Genomic DNA, 17,726 nt, shown 5'->3' with positions numbered 1-17,726 from the left:
CACACAATAAAAAAAACCTTGGATGTTTAAATGAAGGATCACATCCTCTTGCTAGAGGAGATAATTAACCAATAGTAACAAGAGGCCCATTGGCCTTGACTGTCACCTGAGTATCATGAGTTTCTCAGGCAATGACCACTTTATGCCCAGTTGGAACTGTAAATAAGAATTTTACTCCTGGTAGTAAAAGGTAAGCTACGCTGTATACTGCAGTATAACAAACTTAGCCCCACTGAGGGACCTGATTCCTGGATCTAGTTTGAAATATGAATTCTATAATTTTTGTAGAGGATTATTGTAATCATGTAAAAAATTGGACTGTTAGATGTCCAAAAGTAATGAAACAGATTTTCAAAGATGTAATGCATTTTCAATATTTGACCACCTGGGAGGGGGATAATGACACTTTAGATAAATTAATACTTAACCTTAGACTGTCAAGACATATACCGGGTGTGCTAGGACATACCTGTAAATAGTACTGTAGATTGTCCACTAAGAAAGCCATGTGAGTCCTTAGTTGCCACTTGGCCACTTCTTCTGGATTGGACAGTTTCTGTTTGTACTGCATCTGTAGTGTCCAGCAGTGCTGGAGGTCTATCTGAGCTCTCTTCACAGCCATTAGGAACCGAAACAATCTGTTGTATCTAATGATTCATTTACATTAATTAATATCATAATAATATCCATGTTGTACCTATTATATGAGTATAATGACAAGGTGCATTTCTTGGCAGTATGTAAATTAGATTCTGTGAAAGTTCCATTGAATTTCATTCAGGGGTTTAGGAAAAGTTGCATAAACAAAATGGGTATGCCTGTTATCAGGTATAATGTCAAAAATCTTATTTCCTATGGGAAACCCCAAATATCTCTCCGATCAAAATGTAAGATAGGAAATAACAATAGCACTATGTAATAAAGATTCGGAGAAAGTCTCATTTCCTTTTATTCCGTGTGATAGGATGCAATGTGAATAAAGGATCACCTCAACGAAGTTGAGATAAGATTATGCTATACCCCCGTTGTCGGCGTCCCGGCCAAAGTTTTAGGAGCAAGTTGATTCCCTACTAACTATAAGCCCTACCTGGACCAAACTTACATGGATGATGCATCTAGGGATGAACACTACCTGACTTGCTTCAGATGCTGTATCTCACCTACAATTTCTGGATGAGTGACCGGGTTAAAGTTTTTGGAGCAGGTCCATCCATTCCCATGGAACTATAGGCCTAACCCTGACCAAACTTGCATGGATGATGCAACTAGGGATGGGCACTACCAGACTTGCTTCGGATGCTGGATCCAAATTTTCCAGATGAGTGAATTTTAGCCATTCTTTAATCAAACTAGAAAACTGACCAGTCAGCAAGCGCCCCGCCAAGGGGTAGAAATATAAGGGTGCAGCTTAGAGAATGAGAATTTAATTGATTACAAAAATTTACAAGAGGCCCAAGGGCCTTAACGGTCACCTGAGTACAATACAACAATTTAGAGGATCCATAGAGTATTAAAATGAAATGAAAGGTGAACCTTTGTTGCCCAAAAGCAAGAAAAATAGGGTGATCAGGATCAACAAAATAATTAGTCTACTATTCATTAACAGTTCATAAATTAGGTTCTAATCTGTTCCCCATTTATCACTATCACCATACAGTACATTAACAAACTATCAGTGCTTTTGTACTATTTTAATTCCTTGTTGTAATCTCTTACATTGGCCTCTCTTGGTCTTTGATGAACATTTAATAAGACAAAGTATTTTTGTCTCATTTTTATTTATCTATTACTTACAAGTCCACATGATCATTAAAACTATGAAAATACTTTTTGTATTATACAATAAAAATTCTTGCATAATTCTCTTATTCTATTAATTTTTCAAGAACATTATTTACAGTGATTAATTATCAAAAGTAAACGGCAAAGGGGAATAACTCTTCTCAGTAGAATGCAAATTGAGCCCTGGCTAGGACCAGAACACTTGACCAAATGGTCCAGATGTTCAAAAATCTGGTAAAAATACCCTTCCTTATTACAACTTTTACACTTTTTGCCTCTGATATGCCCAAGTGCAGAGAAGATTTTTAAAGAAATAATGCATTTTCACTACAGATTCACTATTTATCAATTGAGCCCCCCCCCCCCCCCTTCACCACCGAGAAACACCAGAGCCTCTCACCCTGGGACCAGAAGTTTCAAGTTTGCTCATCATAAGTAATCACTTTGTTTAACTGCTTAACATTAAGGAGCAGACAGGATTATTTAATAGAATTAATGCATTTTCACTACATTATCAACAGCCCCACCCTTATACCAGCACATCTGACCCAGGGGTCATGCAATTCACTACTCTGGAAGAAGCACTCTTGCTCATCATAACTATATACTTAGCTTCTTTGCTTTTTAACCAGAAGCAGAAAAGAATATTTTCAAAGAAATTTTATTTTTCACTATATAATCAATAGAACCCCCCCCCCCCCACCTTTTGAGCAGAACCCTTGACCCCGGGGCCATGAAATTCACAAAATTAGAAGAGGCATCCTTGCGTATCATAACAATGTACTTAGTTTGTTTAAATAGTACCCAGGAGCAGAGAAGAAGACTTTCAAAGAAATAATTCACCTTCACTGTAGGAGCTATATAGCCCCACCCTAGCACCAGAACCCCTGTCCCTGGGGCCATGAATTTCAAAATTTTGAAAGAGCTGTCCCTGCTTATCATAACAATGTACTTAGTGTGTTTAAATAATACCCAGAACCAGAGAAGAAGATTTTTAAAGCATTAATGCATTTTCACTAATATATAATAAATAGAGCCCCGCCCTAACATCAGAACCCCTGACCCAGGGGCCATGAAATTCACAATTTTGGTAGAGTTACTCTTGCTTAACATAACTATGTATTTAATTTGTTTAAATAATACCCAGGAGTAGAGAAGAAGATTTTCAAAGAAATAATGCACTTTCACTAAATGATCTATATAGCCCCCCCCCCCCCCAAGCACCAGAACCCCTTACCCTGGGGCTATGAATTTCACAATTTTGGTAGAGTCACTCTTGCTTATCTTAACTATGTATTTAATTTGTTTCAATAATACCAAGGAGTAGAGAAGAAGATTTTTAAAGAAATAATGCACTTTCACTATATGATCTATATACCCCCCCCCCCAGAACCCCTGACCCTGGGGCCATGAATTTCACAATTTTGGTAGAGTCACCCTTGCTGATCATAACTCTGTATCTAATTTGTTTAAATAATACCCAGGAGTAGAGAAGAAGATTTTCAAAGAAATAATGCACTTTCACTATATGATCTAATATAGCCCCACCCTAGCACCAGAACCCCTTACCCTGGGGCTATGAATTTCACAATTTTGGTAGAGTCATTCTTGCTTATCATAACTATGTATTTAATTTGTTTCAATAATACCAAGGAGTAGAGAAGAAGATTTTTAAAGAAATAATGCACTTTCACTATATGATCTATATAGCCCCGCCCTAGCACCAGAACCCCCGACCCTGGGGCCATGAATTTCACAATTTTGGTAGAGGGCTCAATGCTTATTACAATCATGTCAACAGTTTGACTGCTTGATGTCCAGGAGTAAAGAAGAAGATTTTTAAAGATTGCATTAATTTTGATGGTTTTAGCCCCACCCCTCAGGCCCCAGGGGGGCAGGGACCATGAAATTCACAAATTTTGTTCCCCTTCACACATAGATGCCATATGCAAAAATTGGCTGAAATTGGTTCAGCGGTTTCAGAGAAGAAGCTGAAAATGTTCAAATGTTAACACACAACGACGGACGAAAACAGATAGCAATAGGTCACCTGAGTGACTCAGGTGACCTAAAAAATATATAAAGAAGAATATGCAATAACAACTGTATTTATAAAATTTCAATATAATTCCTAAATATCCAACAACCTGTAAAGAGTATCCCTGTATTTACATAAGGCAGTAAAAAACATCATATCTATAATAGCTCAATTAAATATAATTTAAACAAGAATAAAGCATGTGTTTTATAAAATGCCAGCCTTCAGTGAATACAAATATCACCCAGGCTTGACCTAATAACTTCAAAACAAACATCAGTTGTGGACAAAGGTTAATTTATCTTAAAGTGACAAATAAAGATAAGCCTGGAAAATTTTCTGCCCCAGACAAGATAATTAATCCCAAGGGATTAATTGTACTGCTCTCTCATCCTTTTCTTCCAAGTTTACAATAAGAACTCTTTCAGTAATGATAGAATGAGTTTATTATTGGACTACAGGGATTTATCAGTACCTTCTCAGAGGCCGAAAATCCGCCCCATTCCCAATTGAAAATGAGTTCAATTTTTCCCAATTCGGCAGTATTTTTTCCCAGTTGGTGAACAATGCTTTTATATTTAATTATCTTGGGAAAAAACTAAGTAAAATTGTCAGATTCTCTGTAATTTTCCTCTGTTTATCTCATTTAACAAAGCTATTCAGTCATAACAAGTGTTTAAAATCTGTGTAAACATCGCCGACTTTTATTCCGAATTTCCTCCGTTTTTTCTGAAATTGGTGTAATATTGTGTAATAATATAGATTTATTAAGTTATTTTCACCTACTCAATTGATCTATGATTGAATGGTAAGAACTGTAGGTATTATTTCAGATGGAAAAATATATCTTCAATATATTTTTACATATTAAAAGGGGACTTTGAGAAAATGTGTACTTAGTATAATTTTATATGTTTTGCAAGATGTTTATAATCTCCAGAAACAGATTCTAATGACTTAAATTGGAATCTCATGCACACATGTACTACCGTAAGTTGTATAATATAAAATACTTAATACTCATTGGAGTCAACTTTAGTTTTATTAAACTATTGTTCATAATTGACTTTGTATGATGAAGTTGGATCATATTTAATTGTCTGTTAATTTGGTTGCCCAAATTAGAGTTCATGCTGAAATGTTAAATGAATTACAAGTGAATACATGAAGAAAGCAAGATTTTTTTTTTTATATTTTTCCCAATTTCATGAAATTGCCGATAATTTTTCCCAATTCCCTAAAAATGGCGTTTCCCAAAATAAGCTGATAAATCCCTGGACTACCCGTTAAAATTAATAGTATTCTTGAATTTACATACGACAGCCAAAAAAATGAATAAATAAATAAAATAAATAAATATAAATTAAGAAATAAAAAAAAACATATCTTTATGTATATCTTGTTTTTAGAATTCAATAAAATCATAACTCAATGTATATTTTACCAAAATAAAGTATGAACATTATTTAAATCCACATTTCAGAGAATATAAACACCATTCAGAATTGACCTTAACTTCAAAACAAACTTCATTTGCAGACAGAGGTGTTAATTAATCTCAATTTGACAGAAACAGATAATGCTTTGGATTTTCTTCAAGAGGAAAGTTAATTAATCCCATGGGACTAGTTGCAGCTTTCACAGTTTATAATAGGAACATTCTCAGCAGTTATCTCTCTTTGGCATTCATTCTAATGTAAAGTTAAGGAATCTACCCCACCACCCAAGCTCCAAACTGAATTACATAGAGAACCAAACTTAGCATCAAAATATGTCTTACTGACTCTTCAACCAACATACCAAATTTGAACTTAATTGGTCAACTACAAAAAAAGTTATTGGAAAAAAACAGAAAATTTGTGGACGGAAGAATGACAGACGGACAGACAGACAGATGGACAGACAGACAGACAGAGTGATTACTATAGGGCACCCGCAAATCCTTGCGGGGCCCTAATTAACATGGATGATGTATCTAGGGATGGACACCTCCAGACTTACTTTGGATTCTGAATCTGACCTACATTTTCCAGATAAGTGAACAGAGTAATGTTTTTGGAGTAGCTCTATAATTATCTGGCTTGTTAGGATTAAACTTGCATGGATGATGCATCTAAGGATGGACACTTTAAGACTTGTTTCGGATGTTGCGTTCACACAGAGCTTAGCGTTCACACAGAGCTAATGCGAAGTAATTTAATGCGTAGTAAACTATTTCGATTAAACTAATTCGCATTAAATTCTCCGAGTGAATGCTATTCAAATTTAATTCGCAGTAACTTACGTTTAATTCAAATTAAACTTTCCATGTGAACAGGGCATTAGACACTTCTTCATATTGGTAGATTATATGCTATAACTAGAAGCATTTTTCCCAATCACACATATTTTGCTGTCGAGTCTTAAAGAAACTAAGCCCAAATTCTTACTTTTCTTAAACTTACGTTTAATTCAAATTAAACTTTCCATGTGAACAGGGCATTAGAAACTTCTTCATATTGGTAGATTATATGCTATAACTAGAAGCATTTTTCCCAATCACATATTTTGCTGTCGAGTCTTAAAGAAACTAAGCCCAAATTCTTACTTTTCTAGAATGGAGGGAGTGAGAAGAATGTGTAATGGCCACTGAACTGTGTAAGACAGACTTAGGCTGTTCCATCCAGACTCCACTGTTTGGGCACTTGATGAACTATCACTCTCTTTTAAGTAAATTATATAGAAAGGAATACACAATCATTCAGAAATAAAAGTTTTTCTTTCAGGAAAATGTGAAGAAGAAAGTCATCAAAGATCTGTTTTCACAATAAATGATTCATTAGTTTTGTCATGAATTGCCTCTCTGAGAAATACAGAAGACTTACTTTTTTCACTTCCTTTAAATTGCACTCCTAAATGGAACCTTTGAAGCAAGCTTTCATCATCTATCAGAACATTCCGAGCAGCTTGATGAAATGCCATGTTCACATCTACAAAACAATAGGTACAAATGCAACAATGCTCACCCAAATAACCTTCATCCTGCTGATCTTCAGTAGCTTGATCTTTAGAGGAAGATTTTTTAAAGAATATATCACATGTACCATGAAAAATTTTGATCTTCTATTGTGGCCCAAAACTACCCCTGGGGCCATGACTTAAACAAATCTGAATGATGCTTGCATATTAATATGACCAGTCATTGTCCAGTTGCTAATCAGAAGATTTTTGAAGATTCCTGATTGTAAAACTTTGGTCTGACACATATTTTGGCCCAAACCTAGCCCTGGGTCATGATTTTAAGAAAATTGAATAGGTATAACCTGAAGATGCTTGAATAATAAAATGACTAATCATGGTCTAGTTGTTAATTACAAAAAGATTTTCTAAAGAATTTTTCTTACAGATTTCTTACTAAAACTTAGATCCCCAATTGTGGCCCCACCTAGCCCCAGGGACCATGATTTGAACAATTTGAAGGGCCATGATTTGAAGAAAAATTGAATCTATACCCCTTGTTAGAAAGTTTTATCTTTTCTGGCCCAGTGGTTCTTGAGAAGAAAATAATTAATACCATTTATGCTTATCTCCCCCTTAAAGAGGGTTTGGCCCTTCATTTGAACAAACTTGAACTCTCTTCATCCAGTAGTAAGTTTGGTTGAAATTGATCCAGTAGTTCTGGAGAAGTCAAAAATGTGAAAAGTTTACAGACAGATGCCGGGTGATCAGAAAAGATCACTTGAACCATTGGTTCAGGGAGCTAATAATGTATTGTGGCCCCACCATTCTCTTTGGGACCATATTTAAATTATTCAGGGTATACAGGGTTATTTTTTCCCTGAGTCATATCAACTTTATCACACTTACTAATGATTTCATCCTTTTTGGATGGAGGCTCTTAGAGCCTCGCGTCCTTTGCTATCGCAAATCTGCGACAGAGGGGAATTTGTGATCGCCATCTAGCGGCTAATCTCTGAAAGGCACGGCCTGATTGACGACCTACACATAATTGAAACCTACAGGAGACCTATAAAAATGTGAGTTAGATACAGCAAAACGATGTGATATTCTGATTAAACGTCTTAAAATATTTTAAATACACAAAACGTTTTATAAAGAGAAACTTTAAAATGTATCTTTGAACTCGGTATGGAAAACTAATTTCCTCTTTCAGATGAACATTGCACAGGAACGATAACTTTAATTTGGTTGAATTGTAAACAACAACACATGTTCACATTATAGTGAAGTGTATTTTGAAAATAGGAATTCACAAATTTAAATAAATCCACATTATTTTTAATGAGTTTTAATCATGTTAATAATAAAGAAATAAGATGGATTACTTATTTTGATGATATTAAACATATAAATCTTTTATCAAACCATCTGGCTCCGTGAGAATCAGCATGAGGTCGTATATTTTAAGTGGGTCATAAACAGAGTAATATAGCAACACCAAAATTTTTCCAAAATTATTTTTATTTAGCATTTTCTTTAATTATAATGGGGGCTAAACATGATCAATACAGTATTTTTTTTTTCAGCTATTCATCTCTGACAATTAATATTTCAAATAAATAGAATTATATACTGACCTAATGAAGTACATCTAATTAATATATAACTTTATAATGCTGTGGATCTTTTCACAAAAAATCTTACGACATATTTTTATCTTAAGTGAAAACCTTTGATAAAAATCATTTTCACAAAAATTTTTAAGAAAGTCATAAATGCAAAATCTGTCGTAACTTTATGAGAGCCCCAACCCTCTCTTAGGTATTTTAACAAGAGGCCCATGGGCCACATCGCTCACCTGAGTAACTTTGGCCATGCTGTTCATTACCAGACTCCCCCCTTGTAATACCTATTGTGGCCCCACCCTCCCCCCAGGGGCCATGATTTGAACAATTTAGAATCTACACTACCCCAGGATGCTTCCACATAAGTTTCAGCTTTTCTGGTCCAGTGGTTCTTGAGAAGATTTTTAAAGATTTTTCCTATATATTTCAATGTAAAACTGGGATTCCCTATTGTGGCCCCGCCTAACCCCCAGGGGTCATGATTTAAACAATTTAGAATCTACATTACCCCAGAATGCTTCCACGTAAGTTTCAGCGTTTCTGGCCCAGTGGTTCTTGAGAAGAAGATTTTTAAAGATTTTTACTACATATTTCAATGTAAAACTTGGATTCCCTATTGTGGCCCCGCCCTACCCCCAGGGGTCATGATTTGAACAATTTAGAATCTACACTACCCCAGGATGCTTCTACATAAGTTTCAGCCTTTCTGGCCCAGTGGTTCTTGAGAAGATTATTAAAGATTTTTACTACATATTTCAATGTAAAACTGGGATTCCCTATTGTGGCCCCGCCCTACCCCCGGGGGTCATGATTTGAACAATTTAGAATCTACACTACCCCAGGATGCTTCCACATAAGTTTCAGCCTTTCTGGCCCAGTGGTTCTTGAGAAGAAGATTTTTAAAGATTTTTACTACATATTTCAATGTAAAACTTGGATTCCCTATTGTGGCCCTGCCCTACCCCCAGGGGTCATGATTTGAACAATTTAGAATCTACACTACCCCAGGATGCTTCTACATAAGTTTCAGCCTTTCTGGCCCAGTGGTTCTTGAGAAGATTATTAAAGATTTTTACTACATATTTCAATGTAAAACTGGGATTCCCTATTGTGGCCCCGCCCTACCCCCGGGGGTCATGATTTAAACAATTTAGAATCTACACTACCCCAGGATGCTTCCACATAAGTTTCAGCTTTTCTGGCCCAGTGCTTCTTGAGAAGAAGTTTTTTAAAGATTTTTCCTATATATTTCAATGTAAAACTTGTATTTCCTATTGTGGCCCCGCCCTACCCCCGGGGGCCATGATTTGAACAATTTAGAATCTACACTACCCCAGGATGCTTCCATGTAAGTTTCAGCTTTTCTGGTCCAGTGGTTCTTGAGAAGAAGATTATTAAAGATTTTTACTACATATTTCAATGTAAAACTTGGATTCCCTATTGTGGCCCCGCCCTACCCCCGGGAGTCATGATTTAAACAATTTAGAATCTACACTACCCAAGGATGCTTCCACATAAGTTTCAGCTTTTCTGGCCCAGTGCTTCTTGAGAAAAAGTTTTTTAAAGATTTTTCCTATATATTTCAATGCAAAACTTGTATTTCCTATTGTGGCCCCACCCTACCCCCGGGGGTCATGATTTTTACAATTTAAAATCTACACTACCCCAGGATGCTTCCACATAAGTTTCAGCTTTTCTGGCCCAGTGGTTCTTGAGAAAAAGTTTTTTAAAGATTTTTCCTATATATTACAATGTAAAACTTGTATTTCCTATTGTGGCCCCGCCCTACCCCCGGGGGCCATGATTTGAACAATTTAGAATCTACACTACCCAAGGATGCTTCCACATAAGTTTCAGCTTTTCTGGCCCAGTGGTTCTTGAGAAGAAGTTTTTTAAAGATTTTTCCTATATATTTCAATGTAAAACTTGTATTTCCTATTGTGGCCCCGCCCTACCCCCGGGGGTCATGATTTGAACAATTTAGAATCTACACTACCCCAGGATGCTTCCACATAAGTTTCAGCTTTTCTGGCCCAGTGGTTCTTGAGAAGAAGATTTTTAAAGATTTTTCCTATATATTTCAATGTAAAACTGGGATTCCCTATTGTGGCCCCACCCTACCCCCGGGGGTCATGATTTGAACAATTTAGAATCTACATTACCCCAGGATGCTTCCACATAAGTTTCAACTTTTCTGGCCCAGTGGTTCTTGAGAAGAAGATTTTTAAAGATTTTTCCTATATATTTCAATGTAAAACTGGGATTCCCTATTGTGGCCCCACCCTACCCCCGGGGGTCATGATTTGAACAATTTAGAATCTACATTACCCCAGGATGCTTCCACATAAGTTTCAACTTTTCTGGCCCAGTGGTTCTTGAGAAGAAGATTTTTAAAGATTTTTCCTATATATTTCAATGTAAAACTTGGATTCCCTATTGTGGCCCCACCCTACCCCCGGGGGTCATGATTTGAACAATTTAGAATCTACACTACCCCAGAATGCTTCCACATAAGTTTCAGCTTTTCTGGTCCAGTGGTTCTTGAGAAGAAGATTATTAAAGATTTTTACTACATATTTCAATGTAAAACTTGGATTCCCTATTGTGGCCCCGCCCTACCCCCGGGGGTCATGATTTAAACAATTTAGAATCTACACTACCCCAGGATGCTTCCACATAAGTTTCAGCTTTTCTGGCCCAGTGGTTCTTGAGAAGAAGTTTTTAAAAGATTTTTCCTATATATTTCAATGTAAAACTTGTATTTCCTATTGTGGCCCCGCCCTACCCCCGGGGGTCATGATTTGAACAATTTAGAATCTACACTACCCCAGGATGCTTCCACATAAGTTTCAGCTTTTCTGGCCCAGTGGTTCTTGAGAAGAAGATTTTTAAAGATTTTTCCTATATATTTCAATGTAAAACTTGTATTTCCTATTGTGGCCCCGCCCTACCCCCGGGGTCATGATTTGAACAATTTAGAATCTACACTACCCAAGGATGCTTCCACATAAGTTTCAGCTTTTCTGGCCCAGTGGTTCTTAAGAAGAAGATTTTTAAAGATTTTTCCTATATATTTCAATGTAAAACTTGGATTCCCTATTGTGGCCCCGCCCTACCCCCGGGGTCATGATTTTTACAATTTAGAATCTACACTATCCCAGGATGCTTCCACATAGGTTTCAGCTTTTCTGGCCCAGTGGTTCTTGAGAAGAAGATTTTTAAAGATTTTTCCTATATATTTCTATGTAAAACATTGATTCCACATTGTGGCCCCGCCCTACCCCCGGGGGTCATGATTTGAACAATTTAGAATCTACACTACCCCAGGATGCTTCCATATAAGTTTCAGCTTTACTGGCCCTGTGGTTCTTGAGAAGAAGATATTTTAATGACCCCACCCTATATTTGTCTTCTCTTGATTATCTCCCCTTGTGAGGGGACTTGGCCCTTCATTTTAACAATTTAAATTCCCCTTCATCCAGGGATGCTTTGTACCAAGTTTGGTCAAAATTGGCCCAGTGGTTCTTGAGAAGAAGTCAAAAATGTGAAAAGTTTACAGACGGACGGACAGACAGACGGACAGACGGACGGACGGACGACGGACAAAATGTGATCAGAAAAGCTCACTTGAGCCTTCGGCTCAGGTGAGCTAAAAACCGATTTTATTGTAAAAATATAACCACAAAAACCAAAATACACGTTAATTTGAACTTTGTAAAGCAAATAACAATAATATTTTATATTTTTTTCCACAATCATTGTCGAAAAATTAAATGAAATAAACTACAAAATATTTACGATGCAAGTTTCACTTAAGATTTTCTTATGACCTACTTTTATGTCAGACTTGTGATTGTGACGTCAGATTCTAGACTTCTTTGCTTCACAAACGATTGCATTCGATATTTGTTGTCAATAATGTTTGTTATGCTGACAAATGTTGAAAACTAAGTTTTATTTTTATTTTCACCCACTTATTTAAGGATTATAAAGCAAACTGAAGTCGTTGTTAGGGTTGAAGTCTGTTTTAAGTAAAATTTTAAGTTCAATCTGCTAAGAATGCGTTCGTGAAACGCACTTATGATTTGTCGTAAGAGACTCTTAAGTTAAAATCTTAGGCAAAAACTTAAGATTTTTTGTGAAAGGGCTACTGGACTCTTGATTGCTAGTTACAGCATATATGTTTAATAAAATATTTTTTTTATTCTTAGTAGATTCAGTTGAATCACTTTATGTTGTTGATTCACACATCCAGTGTAAGTTTAATATTTTTATTTCTATGGTACAATTAGAAGGTATGAACAATACTTTTTGAAATGAGTCTTATTTTAACTTTTACTTTCGAAGAATGCAGTGTAAGAAATTCACACAATCCCTTGAAACTCATCAGATTATCAGGAAAAGTTTACGATCACGATAAGCTGTCATAGTATACTTGACAATATTTAGATAAATGTATCGTAAGTATCCGTAACATTAAATCACAATTTTATCGTACTGTGGGGAAACTTTAACAGATTTTTAAACTTGTTTTTACTTTTTAGCAATCTGCACTATAGCAGGGTTCTACATGAACTGTTATACTGTGTTGGCCCCGACAAAGTAAAATTTTCCCCGACTCAGTAGGCCTAACGATTCAAATGTATGCGTGCGACACAGTAAAAAAAAATGAGACACAGTAAGATCTGTGAAAATCAGAACATAAATTCTCTCTAACTGAAACTTTAATCAAACAAATCTATCGTCTTTCAATTTTTATAGCCAGAGCACTTAATTTTCTCTTAGATTAGGGCACATTGTCTTGCTTCACCTTGCAGTATCAATTATCTCCTAAACTCTTGCTGGACTTTACGCATGAAGGAACAAAGACAAATAATTTGTTTTAACAGTTCAATGTAACCGTATTATATTTACTAGTTGAATTTTTAAATATTATTTAAACATTTAAAAATTAATTGAATACAGGTAATTGTCTTTACTTCAGAACCACGTCTCTAGAATTTTGTTGGCACTGTGAGTCAAACATCGTACTTTAATCATTTAATTGATGTAAATGTATTGTTGAAGAATTTAAAGGCACCCCCTGAAAGAATTTTACTATTCTAAAGTTTCTCTTTTTTATTAAAAAACTTACCGGTAATTCGATCAACTGACAAAAAATACGACAAATTTTACTTTTAATGATGTTAAGTAGTTCAGTTGTATTAACCAGAATTTCGCCTGCTCTTCAATGCATGTGTAAAAAAGAAGTTATATACAAAAATATTAGTTTAAGGTTTAATATAGGTACACCTTGTACATAGTGATACAAGTATGTTAAATATTTTTTTTTTTAAATTGTACTTATTTATTTTTAAGTTGTGTGTTGGGGGGGGGGGGGGGGGTTAAAGTTGGTTGGTATTATAGTATGTACATTATAATATACAGGAGACATTCTAATTGTTTTCAAAATCCATTTATTTATTTTTCATTAATATGTACGACCACAACATTTGTGTTATGAATTAGTGATGCATATATCTGCTTTTGTTATTATAATAAAAAGTTGATAAGTTTGATTGTGAAAATATCGCTAATATGAGTGCTTAGCGGAAAGTCTGCAACACAGTAAAATTTCAAATAATGAGGAATCCTGCTATAGTTTCTATTGTGGCTTATGATGACTTTTTTTTTTTACATTATACAGTTTTGGTAAAGTAATTGACGAACTATCAATAACACTTTTGCACTGTTCATTACATTAACAAATCAATCACAAAAAGTGATTATAAATCATTAGGTATCAATCTTATGTTTGCTATAAGGCCAAGATTTGTATAAATAAGTATGGTGTCCTGATAGAGCAATTTGCAAAAGTGTAAAAGCGCGTAAGGAATAACGCGAAAACACGAAGTGACAATGCGCTAGCATAGGTGACAACGGGCTAGCACGTAGTTTACAACATGCAACTGTTCCTAACGCATTGTTGCACTTTTGTAAGTGACAACGCGCTAGCGTAAAGTGACAATGCCCCGGCGCATTGTTTACAACATGTTGTCACGCAACTTTACACAACATGCCATCATGCCCACATAACACGCCATGGCACTAACACACAACACACCGTCACACTATGGCATCTTTACACAACACGTCATCTCGTTAACACACAATTGATTGCGTAAAGTTGTGTTAGCGTGACAGCGTGTTTTGTGTTAGCGCAACGGCGTGTTGTGAGTCAGCACGACAGCGTGTTGTGCAAAGTTGTGTTAGCGTGACAGCATGTTTTGTGTTAGCGCGACAGTGTGCTATGTAAAGTTACGACAGCATGATGACGTGTTGTGTGTAAGCGCGACGTGTTGTGAACAACACACTAGTGCATTGCCACTTCACATTAGCGCATTGTTCCTAACGTGCTGTTACACTTTATCAGGACACCATAGTTTTCTCATACTAAGCCATTACTCCTTAACACTGTACTTAAAAAAGATCCCATCCGCATTTCTTAAAGTTATGCTTCTAGTTTTCATGCGGAATTAATGTGAATTACCTATTATTCTCAACAACCTGTATTTGCAATTCACCTTTTTTTTTTTTTATATATTGTCGGATTCATGCCACCGTTCTTCAGTACTTTCAGTACTTTGATTAAAATTGTCCAGGCACTGTTGCATTAAAAGAGAGATAACCATTTCTATTGAATTCACTCCATTTTAAACTCACTGATAACTAGGGCAAAAGTGGTGAAAATATAGGGGCAAAAATGTCCATGTACACAGTATCTTAATCTTTACTTTTTGAGATACTTGCATTTTAATACATGTATCACTAATTATGCATCTGCAGTTCTTGAGAAGAAAATGATTTGAGGATTTTTTTCCTATCTATTACAATAAATATATAATTTCTTAATTGGCCCCACCCTAATCCCTGGCAATGATTTGAACTGGATTCTGCACTATCTGAGAATGGTTGCATATAAATATTATGAAAAATAGCCCAATGGCTCTTAAGAAGATGATTTTCAAAGATTTTTTTCCTATATATTCCAATGTAAAACTTTGAAACCCTATTGTGGACCCACCTTACCCACTGGGCCATGATACTATAGCATGCTTGCATATTACTATGATTAATCAAGGCTTTATTTGTGATTGAAAAGAGGACTTTAAAAGATATTTTTGTTATATATTCCCATGTAAAACTCTGATCCCTTGTATAATCCATCCAACCCTCTGATGTGAAGGATTTTAAATTTGCACTACCTGAGGATGCATGCAAAATAATATGACCTATAATGGTCCTGCTGTTCTTCATCATCAGATTTTTTTACCCATGTAAAACTGATCTCCTGCTGTGGAACCACCCTACCCAGCAGGGTAATAATTTGTAATCAGCAGCAGAAGAAGCCACATCTACTTGTGGTTGTGTTGGGGAAATGAGAAAAGAATTGATAAAATACAATTGATAAACTAGTGCTAATTGTAACGGGAACCGTTACAGATGTTCCCCAAACGGCTCCCCAATCCCTTATGATGCTCCAATCCCTACAAGCTTAAATAAATTAGACAATACTTTAGTAATATAGATGGATACTTTATTTTTAAGGGTATTTCATTGGAAACTATTCCGATATAGCCATATGGGTATTAGCCAATCAAATTTCAGCGCATGTGCTTGCACATGTTTTCTACATTTTTCACATTAATTTTCTTATAGTGTCTCACAATACATACATTTGTGTTAAATATTAAAGGATCTCATTGAAAAATAAAAGAGATGTAACCCTTTAGGTATTAGCCAATCAGAATTCAGCATAAGCGCATGCATGGCCTTGCATTCAATTTTGATAGTATCATAATGTGGGGGCTCTATGTGCCTATCCATGTTGTAAATTTCATTCTGTTTTGTTGAAAACCAAGGGAGTTGAAGACATTTAAAGTTTCAACCAATTAGATTGCAGCACACCTGCATGCGCGTGTTTTCAAGAAATTTCCTATATAACATGTAGTAGCACTTTATAATATATACTTATATTCTAAATTTCAAAGTATTTTGTCAAAAAACAAGGAAATTATTTAGATTTTTGTATCAGCCAATCAGAGAAGAGCGCACTTGCATGCGCATGAGTTCACGCTAATTTGACCATGTTATCTTGTCTAGACTACTAATATATCTTTATACTTTGAGTTTCAAAGCAATTCATCAAGAAATATAAAAGTTACGGCTTCATCAAGTATATCAGTCATTTCACTCATCGCACGCGCGCGCACGTGCATGCACGTGCGCGCAAAATGACCTTCGTTCCGAACACCTACACAACATGCCTATTAACCCTAAAAAGGTTTCATGTCAATCGGATGAGTGGTTCTATGAGAACACTCCCGGACAAAAAAAGTACCGGAGAAGAAAGTAGAAAAAAAGAATAATAATAATAATAATAACTAGAAACTCATTGCGAGCAATGAGAGGTCTTCCGTCCGATTCTGAAAATAAAAACAAAAAATCACGCTGAAAAAGTGATAAAAGAAATTCAGCGTGAAAATCCAAGAAAGCTAACCATTAACCATTCACTTTTTTGTATCACTTCCTGTCACGACCGGAAGTAACAGCGATACAAGATTTTCTCACGATTCAAATAAACTGATGACTGTCTATCAGACCTGAAAGTTTTAGACTTCAGTCGTTTACTGTTGCCGAGCAATATTGTGAGAACAAATTCTAATTTTGAGGACAGGTAAACACTCAAAGTGATTTTTATAAAAACCTCTGCAATTTTTTTCAATCAGAAAGATGAAAACATACATAAAACTCCTAGAAGACTCTCTATTAACCCTGTAAATCCCAGAGAAAAATATTGAAAAACAACAAGTTGCAAATTTAACATTTTTGAATTCACTTCCGTTTGCGACCGGAAGTAAGAACGACGAAAAATAATGGTCAATCACCAAATCTACATTTGATGCTCTATCACCTCAGCAAGTTTCATATTCATATCTTTAGCCATTTTCTGATGATACTGTTTACTTTCTTTTATTCTTTATGTATTCAACTTTTTATTTCATGTAATTCCATATACAGGCATGTCCATGTAATCTTTTTCTGCACTTCTATATACTTCTGCATCAGACCATTTGTCTACTACGAAAGGTTGGTCACGATACATTATTTCGCGCGAAACGTCACGGGTAAATATTCGCGCATTTCCTTTGGAATGTATTTTCTATTGAATGGTGATAGCTTCAATGAAATTTCAAAATGTTCTTATAACCTGAATATCGAGCTTGAGAAAGTATATTTATCATATTGTACTTATTATATATTGTATGGATAAGTAACACTAAAGCAGTGATTTAGGTAAG

At 35.5% G+C, this 17,726-nt stretch overlaps 2 protein-coding genes across 3 annotated transcripts in view; one reads left to right on the top strand and one right to left on the bottom strand.

Moving 5' to 3' along the window:
• LOC133173165 (large ribosomal subunit protein uL4-like) overlaps nt 1-17,726 on the top strand; it is a 389,882-nt gene that overhangs the window by 282,052 nt on the left and 90,104 nt on the right. The window lies entirely within an intron of this gene.
• Nucleotides 1-17,726, bottom strand: part of LOC133173127 (gamma-tubulin complex component 4-like) — a 114,533-nt gene that overhangs the window by 46,639 nt on the left and 50,168 nt on the right. For both annotated transcript variants that reach the window (XM_061308066.1, XM_061308074.1), the window contains exons 10-12: nt 6,685-6,789; nt 6,408-6,522; nt 470-647 (exon numbers count right to left, since the gene is read on the bottom strand). In XM_061308066.1, coding sequence (XP_061164050.1) covers nt 470-647; nt 6,408-6,522; nt 6,685-6,789 — 398 coding nt within the window. The remainder of the gene's footprint in view (nt 1-469; nt 648-6,407; nt 6,523-6,684; nt 6,790-17,726) is intronic.

Source organism: Saccostrea echinata, unplaced genomic scaffold (assembly GCF_033153115.1).
Source record: "Saccostrea echinata isolate AGI-Se365-2 ecotype Australia unplaced genomic scaffold, CSIRO_AGI_Sech_v1 ptg000002l, whole genome shotgun sequence".
NCBI classification, from domain to species: domain Eukaryota; kingdom Metazoa; phylum Mollusca; class Bivalvia; order Ostreida; family Ostreidae; genus Saccostrea; species Saccostrea echinata.
Note: the sequence above shows the minus strand (reverse complement) of the source record. Positions and strands in the feature narration are given on the sequence as shown.